Genomic DNA, 20,423 nt, shown 5'->3' on the forward strand with positions numbered 1-20,423 from the left:
GTGCGTTTGTGATAGTTTTTCTAAGACGCAGCGCGCGCGCTTTCTCTATTGTAGGTGTTCCCATCATCATGTCGTGTTCGTACAGAGTTCCGTTCGTTCATCGTGACGTGTGGGGGGTATATCCAGCTTCGTCCTTCCCATGCTCGCCTAGATTCTTACCCGCCCTAAATACACAAGCCCTTCCTTTCTCCCTCTCTTGTTCCCGTCCAGACAAGATAGATACTCATCCACGTCATGTCGAGATCCCCGTCAACTAGTCAGGTCGTGGGTAGCTACACGCCCACCCCGCCGTTGAGAAACTCGGGCCACACAAACTCGCCGCTCGTCGTGGGCGGCCACGGCGACAGGTCGATGCCCATGGCGTGGTCGAGCCCGTTATCGAGCCCCAGCCCGTCGAGCGCGCCCTCGTACGCGTTGTTGAGCTCCGACGTGGTGTAGTCGTCTGCGCTGCGGGCGGCCACGTCGGATATTGGCGGGGCGACGCTGGCGAAGTTATTGCTGCCGTTGTTGTTGTTGCTGTTGCCTGTGCTTTCCGCTGCCCAGGGGTCACCTATCATGGCGGCGGGTAGCGACAGCCGGGTCATCTTGTTGTTGTTGTTGCTGGACGACGAGGTGAAGTTGCCGTTGGTGTGGGACACGACGTCTGGGTCGTCGGTAACCTCGATGCTCCTCAACACGGCGTTGCGCCCCGATGACTGCCCGTTCGGCATGCCGTTGATCCGAAAGGTGTCGGGGCTGGATATGTTGGCTGGTGAGGCGGGCGCGCCGAGGCCCCTGGCTATCAGGGACTCGAGCTCGGCGACAATGGCCGCGGCGGCGGGCCCCTTGCAGCACTGCTTAATTGTGCGCAGGCACACCTTGGCCTGCTCGGTGACGCCGTCGGCGGTGAGGCCAAACTTGTCGCCGTTGACGTGGAACGCATACTTGAGCATGCGGGCGCATTGGTACGCACACAGCGCGAGGTCGAGATCGGCGACGGGCTTCGCGCCGAGCTTCTGCATGGTGGAGAAGATGCTGACCATGGCGAGGGAGTGGTCAAGACACTGCCGTTGGCAGTGCTGGATGAAGCTGTCGTCGAGCGAGTCGAGGATCGGTTTGGGCAGCGCGTCGCGGAACCCGGACAGGGCGATGCGGTAGAGATCGCAGTGGCATTGGCGCCACCACACGTGTATCATGATGAAGACGCATATTCGGGGCGAGTAGGCTCGCAGGCGGAGAGAGTTTTCGGAGAATTGGAATGATGCGGGGAGGCGGTTGGCAAAGTCCTCGAGTTCATTATGCAATGACAGGACCGTGGTTTGCAGCTCGGTGGTGTTGACGTTGCGGCTGACGAGCACGTCCTTGGTAAACTCGCTGATCTTCTGCCGCGTGTGAAAGATGCGGATGTGCAGGGCGTTGCTGCCGACATCCTCGGGATGCTGGGGCTGCGGCCCGGCCGACTCGGGCACCAGCTTCTCGGTGGGCTGCGGCAGGTCGAATTCAAAGTTGCGCTCGTTGCAGGGCAGCGGCACGTGAATCTTTTCCGGCCGCCACAGGGAAAAGTCGCGGTAGCCGCTGGATATGCCTGAATCCATGCAGTAGAGCGACCACATGAGGCGGCGCCGCGATTCTTGGGCGAGGAAACATAGGTTGGGGCTGTCGTAGTTGAGACGCAAGGCGGCGGCGTAGCGGGAGGCGAGGCTAAAGAGGACAAAGGCGCTGGAGAACTTGTTGGAGAGGATGCGGTGCTTGATCATGAAGACGAGGGCCTGAACCTTGAAGGCCGAGGGGCGCTTGTAGTCGGCAAAGACGAGCGCCTCGGCGTTGTCGATGCAGCGGTCGCCATACTCGCGCACGCCAGGGCCCATGTCGGTGAGGCACGAGGTGATGCCGATGAGGGCGAGCAGCAGCGCCTTGTCGACCTTGCCGGCGTTGTACTGCTCCATGAGCGAGGCTCGATGCAGGAAGGAGTACATGGGGATGTGATGGACATGGCGAAAGTACTGGTCGAGGGTGCGACCGATGAGTGCGTCCAGGGACTCGTCGGGACAGGGTCTAAAGGGGCGTGGAGGGTCAGCATCCATCTCATCCATCAGATGGAGGGAAAGAGGAACAGAAGAGGGACAAAAGCAACGTACACGTCGGGGTTGGAGTTGCTGGGGGTGACGGTGCCCTGGCGGTCGGTCAGGGCAGCGTCGCTGTCGTGGGCATCATCGTGGAGCCTGTCGCGGTCCTTGTCGCCGTCGTCGTGACTCTGGGGGCTCCTGACATCGCTACAGCTTCCACGCGCCGAGGCTCGCGCGCGCTTGCTCGGCCGGTAGACGCAGTCCAGCCCCTGAGCGCGGCAGCGATCGCACGAGGGCTCGTGGCCCGAGCACCTGGCCTTGCGGCTGTGGCAGTTGAGGCAGGCCTGCTTGACGCGACGGCGGGGCAGGGCGAGGCCCCATGCCTCGGACTCGCCATCGTCATAGGAGCAGGGGAAGCCGAGGCGCTGGCAATTGGAGCAGAGGGGGCGAGCGCCGTTGCAGCGGACCTTGCGCATGCGACAGGTGCTGCATGTCGAGGGCGACTTCTTGGGGCGGTGGCCGGGCGAGACGTTGCCGTGGGAGGAGGAGGCGCCGTCGAGGCGCGAGGGCGGGAACTGATGAGCGAGGCCGTGCTGGTGATGGTGAGAGGCGGCCGCACCGACGTCCAAGACCGGGGGGCGGGAATGCGATGCCGACGACGCAGAGGTAGAGAGCGAGGCGGCGTGGGCGTCAAAGGCACGGGGGTTTGAGGCGGGAGGCGGCGAGTCGGAGTCCAGGTCCATGACCGAGACAGGCTCGGGTCGTCGCTCGAGTGCCGAGGAGCGACGAGCCGGGGCGAAGTTCTGGGGACGGAGCAAGGGGACGGCGAGGGCGGGCGGATGCGCGGTGAGGCGCGTGGGCGCAGTCGTCAACGAGGTCGCCGTGGGCATGGGGTGAGTCGGGAGTCACGGGCGAGTGCCGCGGGGCGGGCGGGCGGCGAGTGACGGCGAGTGACGGTGTGTGCGGTCGAGTCTGAGGGTGAGACGTGAGCGGCGGTTGAGTGGCGGGGGAGAATTTCGAAGAGTTCATGCCTGCTCCCTCCGGGGGGGGCGGTGGATTGTCGCGCTACAAGGCAAGGTACCTGTACCTCAGCTCAGGTGCCTCCGGTCGGTTCGACTCACACATGCGCAGCGGGTGGAGGCACCCGGACCTTCAGGCAGAGGCCGGGCTGGCATACGGGCATCACAGGCACCTCGAACGCGGCAGAACGGCCTGATGGGGGGGGCGGGCCCACCTGAAAGACGGCTTGGCGGCGGGCACTCCTGGACGCTGAGGAAGGCGCGCTGAGCAAGACAATTACCCAACTGAGGTGTGCTGGCGGACGAGGGCTGAGGGGGCCTGCGCTGTACAGTGACCTGCCTCTGACGTGGTGGGAATAAACTGGAGAGAAGATGGAGGGCGCCCGCCTGCGCTACCGCTGCAGCGGGCTAGCGGCCCCTGGGGGCCCGATGACCGGCGGCCGATGGCCCGAAGCATGCCGAATGACATGACCAAGTTCTTCCTTCCTTCCGTCAATTCTTGGGAGAGAGCATCGACAACATGTCGCCGTCACCACCCCACGAGAAGACGGACGGCGAGAGACACCAGCTTCAGCTAGCTAGCTGCGCGACATGTCTCACTCATCCGTCCATTGTTCGGCACGCGACACGGCGACCCGCCCATCCACCCGCAACGCACGCACGCAACGCACGAGCCGTCACATCCATCTCGAGGCGGAGCGAAGGGAGAGCGACATAACCCCCCCTACCATGCCTCGACGACACATCCACTATCATCATCACCCGCCAGCCGATCGAGATTCGCCCTCCTCGGTTGCACCGCAGCTCCGGGGCATGAGCCCGCGCCCAGCCGCTGACGAGCCTGTGCTGCTGCCGCTGTGCTGTGCCGCACGCTGTGCAACGCCGCCGCGTCGTACGGACTGCCGATTCGGACGTGCGCCTCCAACACGTGTCGGGAGGACAAGTTAAGCTTGTTCACGGGCGGGTCGCGGTGGCACAACGGCGCTGCATCCCTCACGTCCCCTTGTGGTATACCCACATGGTGGGCTGCGGTGAAGACAACGCTGCCATAATACAGAGCACTCAGCTCGGCGGTGCTGCTGCGGAAGTCGGACCGTCGCTGGCCCCCATTCCCGCTACTGACGCCCCCCGCACTCCCGCCTTTAGCCCCCCTCCACTGACCCCGGTTCCCCGACTCCCGTCCCGACTCCCGCCATATTATCGATTCTCACCTGCATCGCGCCATCGACTTGACTCCTTCAACACCTCGACCTGTGTGTGTCTGTTGAAGACGGCAGTCATTCAGAAGCTGCAATCTCGAGGGCCATTGCCAGCATCGCGGCATTTCAACGGTACGACTTCACGACATCGGCGACCGCAAACGAGCGCAGTTCATGCAGCAAGGAGCACCCAGTCTCTTTCGCCATTCTATCTGAACAACTAATCGACCAACGTCCTCCCTGCGCCTCTAGAATCGTTACTGTTTTTGTGGTTTTTCGTGTGCGCATCATCATATAGCATATCTCATAACGCGACGGCGGCTTCGACGTTCGTCACCACCGCCGCCGGGGCAGCCATCCCGGCCTCGGACATTCGCGTCGAGACTCTCTCGTCCCTCCGCTGCCGCGACCAGTCTGCGCCCCATTCCGAATTTGACAAAGGAGACTTGAATTGGTAAAGAGCGACTTGATCCAGCAATGGCTACCAAGGCCTGCGTCTGCCCGCGGATCGTCACAACGGCATGCGATACGGCGCGATGCGATGCGTACGATGCCATGTGACCCAGACAGACACTGCCTCTTCACCGATGCTAGAGAACCACACCAACACTCGGGGCTGCCGCGAGCCCGAACACTCGACCCAGCAGCAGCGCCATCGCAGAGCCGTGCGGGCTCTGCTTCGCGCCACCACCAAGCCAGTCCGCCAACGGGGCCGAAAGTACTAGGGAAGTCGTGCGACCGTGGTCGGCGTCGGCGTCATTGTCGTCGTCGTCCTCTGTCGGTATCTTCCTCCTCTTCGCTCCGTGCTCTGCTGCGAACATGCTGCTGCTCGGACCCGCGGCCTGTGCCGTCGGCGTCGGTGCCGGTCGTTCAAGCCGTGTGTCGTCATCCAAAACCAGTCTATCAGCCGAGAAGCCGACGATCGTGCCGGGTGCCAGCCTCCGTCCAGCCGTTTCCAAGACCAGTGCCGCCGTGCGCCTGCGTCCATGCGACAATGATGTTGTCGCAGTCGCAGCCGTACGGGCGACAGGTTGCTCCGGACCAGCTTTCATGGTCGCCGGCGCCAGGCGGGCCTCGTGCTTCTCCTCCTCTCCGTAAAAAGATGCGAAAACAAACGCCCGCTCCAAGAAATGAACTAGGTCGGGCCCGCCGCCGCGTGTGACCGGGGCACACTTGGCCGACGAGGCATCCGACAGGATGCAGTCGAAACTCATGCCGCTTCACCTGCCTGTTAGCACCCACACCCACAAGGTCACACACGCAGTGAGGACATGTCGCAACGTACAGTAGTAAAGGGTGGTCGCTCGCCGCCAGCTCCACGGTCCGGAGGCCAGGCGGCCGAGAGATCGACCGGGCCTGGCCCTCCTCCGCGAGGAACAAGACCGCCGCGCCGGCGCCCGCAGCGGTGTTGGCGACGGCCACGCTGGCCATCACCATCACCGCCACGAGCGCCACGAAGTTGAGTCTGCGGGCGCCCATCCTTCCGATGGACCAGCCCCGCCAAGTCGCCTGGGGAGGGAAGAAGGGGAAAAGAGAAGAGAAAGAAGGACGAGCCCAGGGGCGGCCGCGAGGGCTATTTGAGGCCCGCGAGCGGTGGCGGGGGGCCCATCCCGTCGGCCATTCATCCACGATGATTGGGGGTCACGTAGACGGGTGACCTGCCAACGGATGGACGGACGACGCATGCATGGCCCTTTGTCTCTCTCTCTCTCTCTCTCTCTCTGCGTGTTGTGCGTGCGCCTGCCTTGTCTTGCCTTGTCGTGTCGTGTCTCAACGCAGCCAGACCATCGCAGCGGTGAGCGCGGACCAGGGATCGCAGACTCCACAAAGCCACACCCGAGCCCCGGCCCGCTCCATGCGACTGGTGATTTTTGGCATCACGAGGTGCAAGGGTCCTCCTGCTGTCCGACGGAACGAGCCCAATCGCCGCCGGCCAACAAACCCCGTTTCCCGTTCGACATGGGGCCGCGCGGGCCCGTTGACCCGCCAGGTTCGGGCATCACCATCACCGCTTCCCCCCTCTCTGTTGGGCCGCGCTGCGCTGTGCTGGGTGCCCAGATGCAGGCTCCAGCCTCCCCGTTTTTTACTAGTATGTACTTTGTCGTCCTAGGTAGAGTACTGTACTTACTGTAAGTACTGTATTACTGTTCTTTTTTTGTCCCCCTCTGTGCAACGGGGTTGCGTGACTTTGACTTGGATTTGACCCGCACGTTGGCCGATGCCATGGACGTGGACCAACACCAATAACCAGGGTTGGAGACGGACAGCTCGAAGCACGCGGAACGGAGCCTGCAGCAACTATGCCACTCCGTATGCTCCCGGCTTGTCCAGATGAGAAGTATTACTACGAATAGGAACCCTACGTCCTAAAGCGCCTACCCTACTAGGAAGTATTTGGGCGCAGGCTCATCCGCCGACGCCCCAGTGCTCTCATTGCTAGTGCTCGTCCTTTCCGACCTTTGGCCCGTACGCTTCGCGGCTCGAGCCTCCGGATGGGTGCCACTCGCCGAGGGCGATCTTGGTGCTCCAGACCTGCTGGCTGACCAAGGTAGGGCTCCGGCCGATCCAGCCGGACTCGGAGTTGGCCCATCTGTCCCAGACGATCTCTTGGCCGGAGCCCGAACATGTTGCGGCGAGTGAGATACCTAAGTGTCGGTCGCCCGTGCTTGTCAGGAACCTCGTCTACATGTAGTTGTGCCTTGTTGTACCCCCCCCCCCCCTTTTTTTTTCGGCACTCACCGCCCAGTTTGAAGGATCGCGAGAATATCAGCTTCTCTTGCGTGGCTTGGATTCCGATGGCGGAGATATCCTTGAGGGGAATATTGGCACTGTTGAAGGCCTGCTTGAGGTCGACCGTCTTCCACACCTTGAGGTACCCCGCGGGATTCGTCGCAAGCCAGAAGGGCACGCCGCCAATGTTGGCGTCGAGTCTGTCCGGCGTGCCGAAGCTCCCTAGCTTGAAGAAGATGGTCAGCCTGTTGATTTTCTCGCATTCTGCCATGGGCGGCGGCAGCGGCGCTGCGGGCGCAAGGTCTGGGGCCACTTTGCAGAGGAGTGAGTAGCCTCGGTCGTTCCAGTTGATACCGTCGTCGGGGCCCTGTTCGAACTGCGTCACACTGCTCGTGATGGCAATGTTGAGCCCTGAGCACTGCGGTCCGCTGGATAGGGGAAACAAAGGTTAGTTTTCATTTTCCCGCGCGAGGAATGTGCACGACTCGAGTGAAGACGGGTCGGGTAGCTCGAGGGGGAGCCGGGCTGGACAGGCGGTAGGGCGAGTCATACTCATATAGCATGCAGGAGCCGGCCGCCTCATTCGGTTGAAAAGAGGATCCTTGTTGTGTATACGGCTCGGGTATGTCAACTATCAGATAGTCAGGGTTAAGTCAGCCCCTCCATGTTGCGCCACGGCCCGAAGGGTGATAGGCAGGACGCTGGCTGGAGTCCAAAGAGAAAGAACATGGAGACGTACCGCACATCCCAGGAGGTACTTCAAGCTTTATACAGGGCGCGCCAAAGTTGGCATCTTTGCAGATGAACATGGTGGGCTGCATCCCGGCCATGACCAGGAGCGCAGGGCACGCGTCGTCGTCGTCGTCGCCGCCGCCGCCGCCGCCGCCATTGCCACCCGCCGTTGCGTTCCGCGGCGTCAGAGCATGAGCGCGGGCGGCTCTCTTGATGTGGCTCTGCCGCCGAGAGCTGCTGCCAGCCATGCAAGAGCCAAACGTTATGCCGAGGGTCCTCGCACGCTCCAGCATGTAGTATACGGCGGGGAACTGACGAAACAGCGCCTCATAGAGCGCGGGATACCGCCAACCGAACTGCCCGATGCCTCTGTCCAGCTGCTGCAGCAGCTCCTCCTCGGCGATGTGGGAGCTGGCCAGCGCCACGAAGTCGGTCCATTGGCTGCGGCGGTCCTGGTCGTTGTAAACGTCCTCGTTGCCCGTCGGTTCCCTCATTCGGCCGGTGGACGCCGGCGTGTCGAAGCGTTGGTGGCATCTGCGCCGCCGCTCTCTGCGCTTGACCAAGAGCAGTTGGTTTCGGAGCCTTGTGTCGCGGCGTTGCTGCGATGGAGTCAAGATGCTGTCCGAGGGGGGCTCTAGGGCCTGCCTCACGAGGCGTATGCAGGCTTCTGCAGCACCGGGAGAGCGTGGCTGGACGTCAGCGGCCGAGGCTCGACACACGGATGAGCACTCGGTCCGGGTTGGGACGGGAGCCCCGGGGGGGGGGGGGGGGGGGGGGGGGGGGGGGGATGGAGGCGGCGTAACGTACCTGACTCGGTTGCTGACGATGCCACGCAGAGCCCTGTCCGAGCCTGACCCAGCAACTGTTGTGTCGTGCGTTTGTCCTCTGGCTCGCCGTCCGCCGCCATGTGGCCAGTCGACGCTGCTGGTTCCCGGAGCAGCTCGTCTACCAGGCGGCCGACCTCATCTTCGCATTCCTGCCGTTTCCTGATCCCTTCAAGGTTGGACAGCCAGGTATCCCGGTTCGTTCTTGTTCCTGCCTCTACTCGTCAGCGGCGACCCTGATACACCTGGTGCCGGCGGCTCCGCATGCTGTGGCACAACCATGTGACAGGTGTCGTCACTTGCCTGCGCTTTCGGCGCCGTCCATCCTTGACTGGACCCTGGCGCCCGAGTACTGCGAGCCCGCGATGAATCTGAGAACCTCGCCGATCTGGCGTTCGCCCGGGAGTCCCCCCTGCATGATCAGCCGGGTGCGCAGCGGGATGTCCCATCCACTCCAATCTATCCCCAGCGCCGACATTGTGATGGTTGTAAGGGCTTCACGCTCTGGTCAGCTCTGGCCGGTGCGGCCGCCCTGTCGCGAGACGGGGTTGTGTATATACATACGACGCTGGACGCTAGCCAAGGGAAAGTTGCGGTCGGGGAACTGGGCCCGGTCCCAGTCGAGCAGTGCGCGAAGAACAAGACGCGATTCGATATCAAGCATTGGGTTCGCGTCAGTCGTCAGTTCGTCAAGAAACTCGCCGTAAGGGTCGGTGTCATCGCTGGCAAACTCATAGAATGCCCTCGCCTGCGCCCTTCTGTCCTGCCCCAGAGCTCCAAACAGCGGCTGCCACGGGCTGGCTCCGAATGCCTCCCAAGCCCTGTCATATTCGTGGTTGGACTGCCACACCAGGTCCTCCGCGCTATCTGACCCGGTCGTGACAGCAAAGGCGATAATTTGCGACCAGAGCAAGGCCCCAACGGTCCAATAATGTCTCGGCCCCTGGCCGCCGTACACGTTGGAAGCCAGGTTGATCATGTGAGGCCCCGTGGCCACTCGGTAGACCCACGCACCCTGGGGCTGCCCGCTTGGACGGTTCGCGGCTAGACGAAGCACCTCATCAAGGTCGGTGGAAACATTGAGTAAGTCGGGTAGCCTGTTCTCATCCAGGCGTTGGATGCCGCCGTTCCTGAATACCTGTGCAGGAGTCAAAGTCGGCGGCGATGTCTGCGTATCTTGAACGTCTTCGGGTAACGCGATGTGATAGCCAACGTCATGTAGGCTCATACCATGATGGAATATGAAATGCCTTGTTGGCGGTCCAACTGCCCATGGCCCGGTCGCCGGAATAGCCGGCGTCTCATTCCCATACGTGCCCTTAGCCCACAACAATAGGGAGATCCATATCAGTGACAGCAGACCCGTGTCTCCTGCACTTTTAACGATCGCCTGCATTGTGAGTTGCCTGCCGCGACTTTTGAAAGAAGCCCTCGGGACCATTGACGTGTGTGAGTGAGAAGTTGGGTGTTTCTCGAAAGGTTCTGAGACTGCATGTGCTCTGAAAACCCTCTCCCCCCTTGCCGGCTCTCAACCTATTTAAAAGACACCGCCTTTGCTTGTGGCCCCTTCTTGCCGCCTGCTCCAAACTCAAACTGACTCCATTACGACTTGTAGTCGAGCACTACCACGGGCAGCAATGAAGGAGCATGAGATGTCATGCACGAGACCTACTATTCACTCACGCACATAGCCGGTCCACGGATGAAATCGGAGTGCTATGGGCGCTTCGAAGCAAGGTTTCATGCATTATATACGTCGGAGGCCTTGGGAGTAATTGATTAAGCAGTATAAGCTCCCCGGTCGAAGACAAGCATCACAATCCAAGGCAACTTACAAATACATGCACGTATTGAGGGGCCAATACAGCTTCGGATGTTCACGATAGCGGTGTTGCATACTTGACCTGGAGGGATGGCCGCCACTGCAGCCATATACGAGGTACACTATATATGCACGGAGCTTGCGCAGTAAGGCAGCAGCACAATGATGATTCTTGCGTCGTGCTACGTTGAAGTTGAACATGTGATGCCACTCTATAGGGACCTTGTCGATGCGCGTGGGATACCGGACGCGGGTCTTCGGCCAGGCCGCGATTCCTTCGCGAGTCAAAGGACTTTGACTGAGTTTGAGCATGGCAAAGGCGCTATTTCGGTGCCTTCAATAAAGCCTGGCAGTGGCTAAGACTGCCCGCGCAACACGTTCCTCGAATATACACGACGTCCGCTTCAATGTTGTCGTAGAAATGTTTGTGTATGAAACCTCAGACACGTGACCAGATGGGCAGTTTATGTCAAGTCCTGGTACTCTCTTCCTGGTTTACTATCCTTGGTGACCTTTTGGCTTGGCGGCTCTGAGCATGAAATGGCCAGTTGGTCACTGCATCTACTGTTAAAACAAGACCATTGCCAAGGTGCGCTTACAGAGCTTCGGCTATGCAACGTGGCGGCTGGGGTTATTGCAGTTCAAAAGAGGGGCAGTATAATCACCTCATATGCATGCTTGTGTTAATAGCGGATTGCCATTTGTAGATTTTGAGTGGTCCTTTTGCAACGTAGCATGCCGACACACAAGCTATGGTCACAAAGTCTTTAGCTGTGGCCCCGCCAACCTGGATGCACGTATATGCAGGCGCCAGATTCTCATGCGAAGGCAAGTCAGACAGCAACGGGAGTTTAAGCAGCCTAAGAAGTAGCAGTGAAGGAAGTAGTATTGAAGCACGACGTGGACAGCCGACACGGAGCAACAAGTCCACGTCTCGCATGATGCCGTCTGGTGTAGCGCCTCACCGGAGCTAGGCAGTATAACACAACTTCCATGACACGGCTGTCGTAAAAACTCCAGTTGCGAGGGCACAGCATCGCCATGTCAAAGTTCAACCAATCTACATCAGCGCCCATAGTGAGGAATGACATGCCTGTGCACGTCAAGGCCTAGAAGGCCGGGAAAAAGGACCGTCGATGTCTGGTCGTATGAATGCATCAAATGATGGAAGTTTCGTTCCGATGTCCAACGTCGCGCAGAGGTGCTCACTCCATGTTCATTTGCATTTCTTTCTTTCTCTTCTCTCCGTGCGTGTTAATGTGTGGCTCGGTCAAGCGTCCAGCTTCATCGATCTCAGTGCTCATCGTGCTTGGGCTTTGTCTCCACGTTTTGGCTTGCTACCGCCGCCGCTCCATCATTGTGCCAGTCGCGCAGATAGATCCGGACACCCCAGACCATCTTGACTTCGCCAGAGTTCCTACCGAGGTAGCCGCTGTCGAAGCTCGCGTATTTATCCCAGATCATCTCGTCATCCGAATCGGCGCATTTCGCGGTGAGTGTGACGCCTGATACATCAGCCTCGCTCAGTAAGGAAGGAATACGACGGCTCTCGGCTTCCTGGCCTGCCGTAATAGGGAAACAACCTCAAGGAAGACCTCACGTACCACCTATGTTCCATGCCATACCAAGGAGGGATTGTTTCGTCGACGTAACGCCAAACCAATTTATGTCCTTCAGGGCCACTTCGCCGGTGCCGAAGGCTTCGTGGAGACTGATGTCTCTCGTGGTCTTGTAGTCTCCTCGGGGGCCTGATGCTAGCAAAAAGGTTGCCTTTTCCATGACGCCGTCGATTCTATCCCACGTGCCATGACCTCCCATCTCGAAGTGAATGGTCAACTTGTTTATGATGTCGCACGGCTGGGTCGGTGGACCCTGAGCATGGAGCGGGGACGGGGAATCTCGGTGTTCTTTCTTCGGAGGGCCGTGACAACGGAGAGAGCGCGCCCGGTCGTTCCAGTTTGCGGACTGGCCACCCGGTGCGAAAAACTCTACAGGGCCGTCGATCTCGACGTCGAGTCCCGCACAAGACACCTTGCTGAAGATGAACGGTCAGGCTTCCCGACGATGATATGGCAGTACACTTCGGTAGCGAAGCCGGGTAGGGTAGGCAGGTAGTCTTACTCGTACAGCTTGCAGGAGCCAGCAGCCCCGTTTGGGCGGAAAGAGGACGCATCCACCATCAGCTCCCCGGGTAGATTGACTGAACAGAACAATTAGCCTTCCAGACGTGGCCGTGTCACCAATATCGATACATTCGAGGGCGACAGGTGGTTAGAATCGACACAGGTCTTGCTCGTGCGGCCCGGGACGTACCGCAATGCCCCAGAGGTGCATCAACCCACACGCACGGGGCGCCGAATCTGATGCCGCTGCAAACGTAGACGTTCGAGTACAGCTTGCCCATGTCGTGCAGCGCCTGGCACTTGTCGCCGTTCCGGTTTGTCGTCCGTGGCACCAGAGCATGAACCTCGTCAGACCTCTTCTTCCTCTTCCTCTGCCCGGAGGGGCCGGGCCCCAGGGGGTCGCGGCTGCAGGCACGGAAGCTTATGCCAAGCCCGGCCGCGATGTGGAGGGCGTTGTAGACTGCGGGGAACTGGCGCACCAGCGCCTCGTAGAGGCTGGGAAACAGCCGTCCGAACGAGACGATGCCCCTGTCTAGGTGCTGCATCAACGTGTCCTCGTCCATGTCGGCTGCGGCCGCCTCCTGCGCGAACTGTGCCCACTGCCTCTGGCGGGTCGGGCCATCATATGACAAGGTCATGTTCGCTTCCCCGGCGCCGTCCTCCGAGGAAGACGCTGGCGTTGTTGTAAGTTGGCTCTGATGGCAGCGACGGTTCTGCTCCTTGTGCTTCAACCAGTTCATATTACTTCTGAGCCGCGAGCGGTCACGACCGTCGCCGTGACTTGGGCTGGCTTGATCATTCAGAGCTTGCCTGACCAGGTCCATGCAGCCATCTAAATTCATCCAGAACGATTTTGGGTGTCAGATAACGGGCTTCCATGCCTGAGGCAGCTTCTGGGAGGGAGAGGCAAAGGGGACTGGGAAGGTTCGAGGCGTACAAGGGGGACTCGTAAGCTGTCGGAACTTACCACTATCGCTGGATGATGACGATGCGCGGCAAAGACGTCGCCGCGCGTGTTCTTCCATCTGCGGCACCCCGCGGTCGTGGTGATCTTCTCCACCCTCGCTTTCATCAGCAGACGAATTGAGCAACTCTTCTACCAACCGCCCGACTTCCTCTTCGCATTCCTCGCGCCTCCTGCGGGCTTCATCAGTAGGCAGCCAGCCTTCCTCAGCCACGTTGACTCCTGCTACTTGTCAGCTACTCCGTGGCGCTTCGGCCCATGGTCTCTGCTGAAGCACTGATGCGCTTTGCAGGTCAATCCGGGCTCTACTCGCCTCTGGGATCAAAGCCTTCAAACGCCGCCGTATACCTGAGCCCTGAATAGTGCGGTCCTGCAAAGAACCTCAGCACCTGGGCAATTTGGTCAGGCGTTGGAAGGCCCCCTTCCATAATCAGTCGGAGACGTGGCGGGACCTTCAAGGCGGCCCAGTATATACCCAGAGCGGCCACCGTGATCTCATGAGGCTCTGTACATTTTTAGTTGTGCGCTCTCGAGCTGAGCAGTCTGGTAGGCAGCCTTGCCGGGCATGGGTTGTGTACGTACGGCGATTGAGGCGGGCTAAGGGGAAACCGCGCTCAGGCTCCATTCTCCGGTCCCAGTCGAACAGAGCCCGGATGATATAACGATGTCCCTCGTCTAGAGCTGGGTTGGGGTATATGGTAAGTTCATCGAGGAACTCGCCATATGGGTCAGTGTCGTCCTGAGCCAGCCGGTGAAACCGACGCATCTGCTCTCTTGTCCCTGGGCCGACCGGCCCAAACATCGGCTGCCACGGGCTGCCGCCAAACTGCTCCCAAGTCCTATTGTATTCAGGATTACTTTGCCAGACGAGGTCATCCACCTGATCGGTTCCGTTTGTCACGGCAAATGCCATAATCTGCGACCACATAACGGCTCCAACAGTCATGTAGTGCCTAGGCTCTGCGTCCTGATCGGGCTGCCAGTTTTCTATCTGCACCATATGAGGTCCGGTGGAAATTTGGTAGATCCACGAACCTGGGTGCCCCGAGCCTTCAGCGTGCATCTCGTGGAGATCGGTACTGGTAAGGATAAAATTGGGCAAAGAATTGTCGTCTAGGTCTTGGATTCCACCTATCCTCTGCACTTGCGCGGGCGTAGTAGTCGGAAAATGAACGAGCGGACCATGGACAAGTCGAGGCGTGGCCAAAAAGTAGACTACATCGTGTTCGCCCATGGCGTGATTAAAAATCATTTCCCGTCGTGGCGGGCTTGGTGTCGGTCTCACGGCATGGCTCTGTCTCGCCCACAGTTGCAGAAAGATCCACGCCAGTAGCAGACGCGTGCCTGAGCTCATCATCCGCATCCGCATTGCGACCGTTGGTCTGGTTGCCGGCATGGGCTTTCCAGGAAACTGCCGACAGGTGAGTGGTGAGAAACTGGAGACGAGGCCTTCTCGAAAATGTCTGAGACCCTGGCGGCTTGTTCCTAGTATCACTTTCTGCTTCTAGAGACTCGCACTCTTATTTATCGTGCAGGTGTCGTCTACCAATAGAGCTCTTCAATGCTCCTTCTCAAGCTTCAACTGAAGTGCCATTGCATTGCGATTATGGATACGCTTTGCACTAGCAGCAATAGTAGAGTAATACAAACCATCGAGGTGTTACTCGAATGCATGATAGTCATAAGGCGTCCGGGAGCTTCAATTCATGCCAGAGAGTTCTGATCAAAAGCGGACTTGGTATTAACAGATGTCACTTCTACGGCCTCACAGCCGCCATAGCTCGAGTGAGATGTGATAAAACGCCTGATAAAGCTGGTGAAGGGGATGGGGTATGCGAATGAAAGAGAGGCATAAACTCCAAGACGATGGACAATGCAGCTTACACGGCAGAACTTAGGTCAAACTTGACTACAAGCTTGAAAACCCTGGTCTATTCTTGGCCTCATGCATGGGCAGCAACTATATTTCTCGGCTTGCAGGCGGTAATCAGGCTGAAGATGTAATTGAGCTGAAAGGCATACCGACACCACCTGCCCCCGTTGGGAAGTGAGATGCCAATTGATAATAAGCGAAACTTAATGTTTATACGCTGGCAATATGATGCTGTCATCAACTTATGTTATTGAAGCCAATACAAGGGCATACCGAGGTGTGCCATGTCCAGGTTGATGCACACGGGACGTGCGTGGAAGACTCGGTGTGCATTTGTCTAGCTTCTCCGTTGACGGCCTGAAGCTTCTGGCCGAATCGGGGATTGTAGAACGTTCTTGCGTTACGTCCAAGTCAATCCGTAGCTTACAGTGCTCGCGCCGCCGTCGTATGTGTACGACTTGGCCGGGAGGTTAACGTCTCTGGACATCATTGGTTGAAGCGGTCTCAATTGCATGTGGCCAAACTGACCTGACGTACCGTCGATGGCCAAGCCACTTCTTGTCGTGACTAGGCACTCGATATATTGGCGGCCCTGGGCATGGAAACCCAGTTGGCCACCGGCGTCCTGTCGTGCTAGCCTGTGGCTAAAGGCTGTCGCCAAGCTACATGTGCTGCGCGGGAGACTCCAGTACCCCAACCATGCAACGTGGCCATTTTTGCTATTGAGAGAACAGCTAGCTATATTATTGATGGGGACTACTATCTTACTCTTTGGAAGACTTGTGTATCCAGTTGCAATATAGCTACACTCATAGATAAGTCTTAAGATGCAAGGAGTCATCCTCATGGCTGTTCGCTATTATCAAGGCCCTTCCAAAGCTAAACTATGGGGCAGGCTCTACCATTGACACACGGCCTCACTCCTGTCGGTGTCCGTATCGACCCCAGCCCGGTCCACTGAGCGGGTGCACGGCACGGTATGTACTGGCGGTCAAGCTGCCTCATAGCGAGCACGCGAATACTCAACGCTCGGCAGCAAAGCGGTGCTCCGCCATTGTCGGCACACTGTGCATCCTCCAGGTCACCCAATCACGCCAACCTCTATGGACAAGGTAACGTTGTCTCGTGGCCCCAACGGGAGATCTGTGATTTTATATCGCAGACATGGATCCCCGCCTTCGCCGGCTAGCTGCTTCCGCTTTTCGTTGGAGAGTGCCTGAAGGATTGAGGGGCCAAGCGTGGAGTAGCTGACGTCTCAGCAATTCCGCTTCTATTAACAGCGCCGCTGCAAAGAGTCGTGGCTATGCTTCCGCTGCGGCCGTTCAAACAAAAGCATGAATTCATGTCCCTCAGGGAGATCACCCAGCGGCCATTCCCCATCTTGGAGCGACCGAAGCACCTCCAGTGGCTCGGAATGGTCAACGAAGAAGTGAGAGTTTGCTCCTATGACCATGCCTGTTGAATCCTTTGCATCAAAGGCGTTTCCACAAAGCTCGGCGTCCCGAATGTATTGGATTGGCGAGCTTCCTAGGACGCCAGGGGCATGCTCCTTGGCAAAGTTGAGTGGGATGTCCGCGCATGAGACACCTGTGCTGTCCCGTCAGAAGGATTCATACATTCCTGCGAGAGCATGCATACCACCGAGAGCTTTCGCAAGAGCTTTGCAGGCGGCTGGGTGAGAGCTCATGATGCCGAATACATCATCGTTCTCGCCGAGGCAGTTCGGAAGGAGGGAAGTTGCAATCCGGCGTTGGCGAAAGTCGGAACGAACTACCAGCTGGGTGACCCACAGGACGTTGCGATCCTGATACTTCCATCGACAGGCAAACGCATGACCAACGAGAACGCCGTCAATTATTTCTCGAGTGTATATGCTGTCGGACCCATCGGGAAGACTCTGCTCCCGCAGACGAGAGGCGTTCATTCTGACTCGCTTGCCTGCGTCGAAGGCAGTTAGGATCGTCCACAGCGCGTCCCGTAAAGTTGAACTTGCCTGGCTTGCCGCCAGCCGCGGCCTGGCCCCAGATGCCGTAGTTCTCGCTGAATAAGGCTGCTGCATCGAGGAGCATGTCGTCCGTGACGTCCTCACGACGGAGAGAAATGGTTTGCCTCATCATTACTGCTGGGATCAGGTGCAGCTTGTCGACGTGTATCGGACTTGCTGGAAGTTTGCGCGCGAACATAGCACAGATTATTTCAACCGGCCACTTGCATTGATATATAGAAAGTGTCTGCAGTGAGTCATAAAAGGTCTGCTCCTTGTGTGTGAGCGGGCGCGTAGCAATTAAAGCCAAAACAGGAGAGTTACTGCTTGCAGGTAGCTTCCGCCATACAAGCCACATTTCCAAAGTTCGCGCACCAGTCTCGCCTAAGCCAGGCTAACCGGTGTACATGTAAGCGCAAGATGGATGCCAGGAGGGCCATGACGGGGAACGCTGGGGAGCCACGGGAGGAACGAGAGCAACGAGAGCAACGAGAGCAACGAGAGCAACGAGAGCAACGAGAGCAACGAGAGCAACGAGAGCAACGAGAGCAACGAGAGCAACGAGAGCAACGAGAGCAACGAGAGCAACGAGAGCAACGAGAGCAACGAGAGCAACGAGAGCAACGAGAGCAACGAGAGCAACGAGAGCAACGAGAGCAACGAGAGCAACGAGAGTATAGAATATAGAGGCTAAGTAACTTGGGGAAATCTCCAATCAGCTCAATTGTTCTACTTCAAAATATACAGGCTCCGACAAGGCAAGAAGTTGTCTTCTAACATAAATACTCTTTTACGTGCAACAACTCGACGGGGACTCCTCTCGCCGGACAGCCTTTGCGGCAGTTTGAACCACTCCATCTAAAGCCCGCTCAAACCCACGGCGCCCAGCAGCGCAAGCGCCGCACAACCTCCGCCCAGCATACCAAAGGCGCCCAAGCCATACATGCCCGCCGAGTACCCGATGACGCAGCTGACCACGTCCACCGAGTCGGCGGCGAGGTTGAACGCGACCACCTTTTTGAGATCCGCGCGGCGCTCCGCCTCTAGTTCAGCGTTGCGGCTCCCGCTGCCGTCGCCCTGGCGATAGGCGCCAGCGCGGGAGACGCGCCGGTTGAGGGCCCAGGTCGCGGCGCCGAGGGCCGCGCAGCTGGAGCCGAAGAGGCGCGCGACGACGACGGCGTTGGGCTTCAGCTCGAAGAGGAAGAGGCTGTATGCGAGCTGCGGCGCGAGGATGGAGGATGCGCCGAGGGCGATTTTGATGGCGGAGAGGGCGGCGATGGAGGTGGTGGTGAGGCCGGATGGTGGTTGGGGGGTTTGGTGCTGCTGGTTGCCCATGGTGTCGATGAGGGGTGCGCTGGCGTCAGACATGGATGTTTTCTTTGTTTTGCTTGATGGAACGGTATGAATTGGCTTTGAGTGAAATATTCTGTATGTTCATATCGTTTTCTTTTGCCCGACTAGACGGTTGCGGCTCTATATAAGTTGACGGTGCTGTAGGTGCATAACGGGCAAGCATAACGAGGTTCAGCATGTTCAGCTTCAGCCCCGTTGACCCCTCAAACATGGGTGAGGCGGAATGCGATCGCAACCCGGGCGGCAACATCTGCAAGTGAGCCTCCTAGATTAGCCTCCGCCCTATGAGATTAAGATTGTTCAGCCAAGGGTGTTAAAAGCGCATGCGAAGCGGAACGAGGAGGGGTTGTCGCCATGTAATGGCAGACCAGCACGACGGCGTACGCCTGGTGGTGTCTGACTGTTGGACTCAGTCCCCGAGGCCACCATTTCCATGTACATAATAAAGCCGTCTCACAAGACAGCCCTCCTGGGTTCGCATCCTCATCATGTTTCCTGCTTGTGACGGGCGGGCGCAAAGTGCCGCCTCCAAACACTGGCGCAGCCCTGCAGGCTGCAGCGGTGCTGGTCGCTGCATAACGACGCAAAATCCGCTGAGGCAAAGACTCGCGAGTAACGGCCGTGGGGATTTTCGTCCGTTTCGGCTGCCCGCTTACGCCCCGACTCGTAACTCGTAATGCCACATTGGCCAACGGAGAGCATGAGCGATGAAGGTACTTCGTGTGCTCGTAATTGAACGGGGTTTCGGGGTTTCGGGTCCTGAACCACCCGCACGGTACAGCGCAAGTCTCAACGACTGTCGTGGCATTGCGACGCCTGCTGCTCGTGGGTTTGTCGCCCGCGATTGTTAGCACGCAGTGCAGCGATCAACAGGACATGCACACGCCTGCCGCCCTGCCGCAGCGAAACACGAAACGATTTCTCAATTCGGGTCTTGCGCTGGCCAAGTCCAGCAACCAAACATCATGCAAATGTACTAGAATTACAGTAGTTCCCAATAAACGCCCGAATATGCCCGCAACCTTCCCGTCAAGTTTTTCAGCGCAACTCGGCAGTTGATTCACGTTGCCCTCCCGTACTCATCCCACCGGGCCTCCTTTGTCGCCTTCACGTTACCTCCGCTCACTCAGATCGAAAGGGCCCAAACTCAGACTTCTTGCGGCCGCTCAGCTGCGCCAGGCTCTCCGACTCCTTGTCCTCGAGCTTCTTGGCCAGCTTGGCGACGGCGTGCTGCTCCGCTCCGGGGCTCGCATCCTTGCCGACGCCGACGCCCACGGCCGTCTCGGTCTCGGGGGGGATGACGGGCACGCCCGTCGGCTTGGTGGGCCCGCCGGTGAGGTAGGCGTAGGCGCCGACGAGGAGAAGCGCGGCGCCGCCGAGGGGGACCCTGATTCGTTTCGACCGTGTGTCAGCGATACCTGTCGGTAGCCACTATAGTGTATACATGCATGCGTCTGTGCGAGCTCTTGTGGCGAGTCCGATGGCAGCAATGTGAACTGGGGGGAATTGGGGGAATGAAGGGGGAGAGGCTACCAGTTCCTGCGGATCGCATCAGTTCCGCTGGGCTTCTCCGGCGGGGGCTCCTGTCCGCCCGGCCCGCCGAGGTCGTCTTTCACACCGCGGACGTGAAGCCGCGGAGTCGTCGCAGCCGTCGCCGCCAGCACGGAGCGGCCGGGTGGGGCCGCGCGGCGCCCGGCGGCGGCACGGAGCAGGCCGCCGCTCGATGCTCGGAGGATGGCCATGATGGGTATTTCA

At 59.1% G+C, this 20,423-nt stretch overlaps 6 protein-coding genes across 6 annotated transcripts; all 6 read right to left on the bottom strand.

Moving 5' to 3' along the window:
• Window positions 1-272: 272 nt before the first annotated feature.
• Window positions 273-2,935, bottom strand: PLICBS_009776 (uncharacterized protein; the record flags this gene model as incomplete). Its single annotated transcript, XM_018325398.2, has 2 exons — window positions 273-2,034; window positions 2,118-2,935. The coding sequence occupies 2 exons, from the start codon at window positions 2,933-2,935 to the stop codon at window positions 273-275; spliced, it is 2,580 nt and encodes an 859-aa protein (XP_018176792.1).
• A 3,764-nt stretch (window positions 2,936-6,699) lies between these two features.
• Window positions 6,700-8,219, bottom strand: PLICBS_009777 (uncharacterized protein; the record flags this gene model as incomplete). Its single annotated transcript, XM_065601717.1, has 4 exons — window positions 6,700-6,908; window positions 7,003-7,421; window positions 7,609-7,624; window positions 7,733-8,219. The coding sequence occupies 4 exons, from the start codon at window positions 8,217-8,219 to the stop codon at window positions 6,700-6,702; spliced, it is 1,131 nt and encodes a 376-aa protein (XP_065457789.1).
• An 838-nt stretch (window positions 8,220-9,057) lies between these two features.
• PLICBS_009778 (uncharacterized protein) lies at window positions 9,058-9,611 on the bottom strand (the record flags this gene model as incomplete). Its single annotated transcript, XM_065601718.1, has 2 exons — window positions 9,058-9,577; window positions 9,607-9,611. The coding sequence occupies 2 exons, from the start codon at window positions 9,609-9,611 to the stop codon at window positions 9,058-9,060; spliced, it is 525 nt and encodes a 174-aa protein (XP_065457790.1).
• A 2,053-nt stretch (window positions 9,612-11,664) lies between these two features.
• Window positions 11,665-14,692, bottom strand: PLICBS_009779 (uncharacterized protein; the record flags this gene model as incomplete). The annotated part of the gene is made up of 6 exons (XM_065601719.1): window positions 11,665-11,876; window positions 11,976-12,406; window positions 12,493-12,571; window positions 12,685-13,167; window positions 13,462-13,680; window positions 14,041-14,692. 6 exons carry the CDS (start codon window positions 14,690-14,692, stop codon window positions 11,665-11,667), a joined length of 2,076 nt encoding a protein of 691 aa, XP_065457791.1.
• A 3,481-nt stretch (window positions 14,693-18,173) lies between these two features.
• On the bottom strand, window positions 18,174-18,683 carry PLICBS_009780 (uncharacterized protein; the record flags this gene model as incomplete). Its single annotated transcript, XM_018325403.2, has 1 exon — window positions 18,174-18,683. The coding sequence occupies one exon, from the start codon at window positions 18,681-18,683 to the stop codon at window positions 18,174-18,176; it is 510 nt and encodes a 169-aa protein (XP_018176797.2).
• A 1,107-nt stretch (window positions 18,684-19,790) lies between these two features.
• On the bottom strand, window positions 19,791-20,410 carry PLICBS_009781 (uncharacterized protein; the record flags this gene model as incomplete). Its single annotated transcript, XM_018325404.2, has 2 exons — window positions 19,791-20,055; window positions 20,202-20,410. The coding sequence occupies 2 exons, from the start codon at window positions 20,408-20,410 to the stop codon at window positions 19,791-19,793; spliced, it is 474 nt and encodes a 157-aa protein (XP_018176798.1).
• Between the last annotated feature and the right edge of the window lie 13 nt (window positions 20,411-20,423).

The sequence above is a fragment of the Purpureocillium lilacinum genome, assembly GCF_023168085.1.
Source record: "Purpureocillium lilacinum CBS 284.36 DNA, scaffold_7, whole genome shotgun sequence".
Classification (NCBI taxonomy): domain Eukaryota; kingdom Fungi; phylum Ascomycota; class Sordariomycetes; order Hypocreales; family Ophiocordycipitaceae; genus Purpureocillium; species Purpureocillium lilacinum.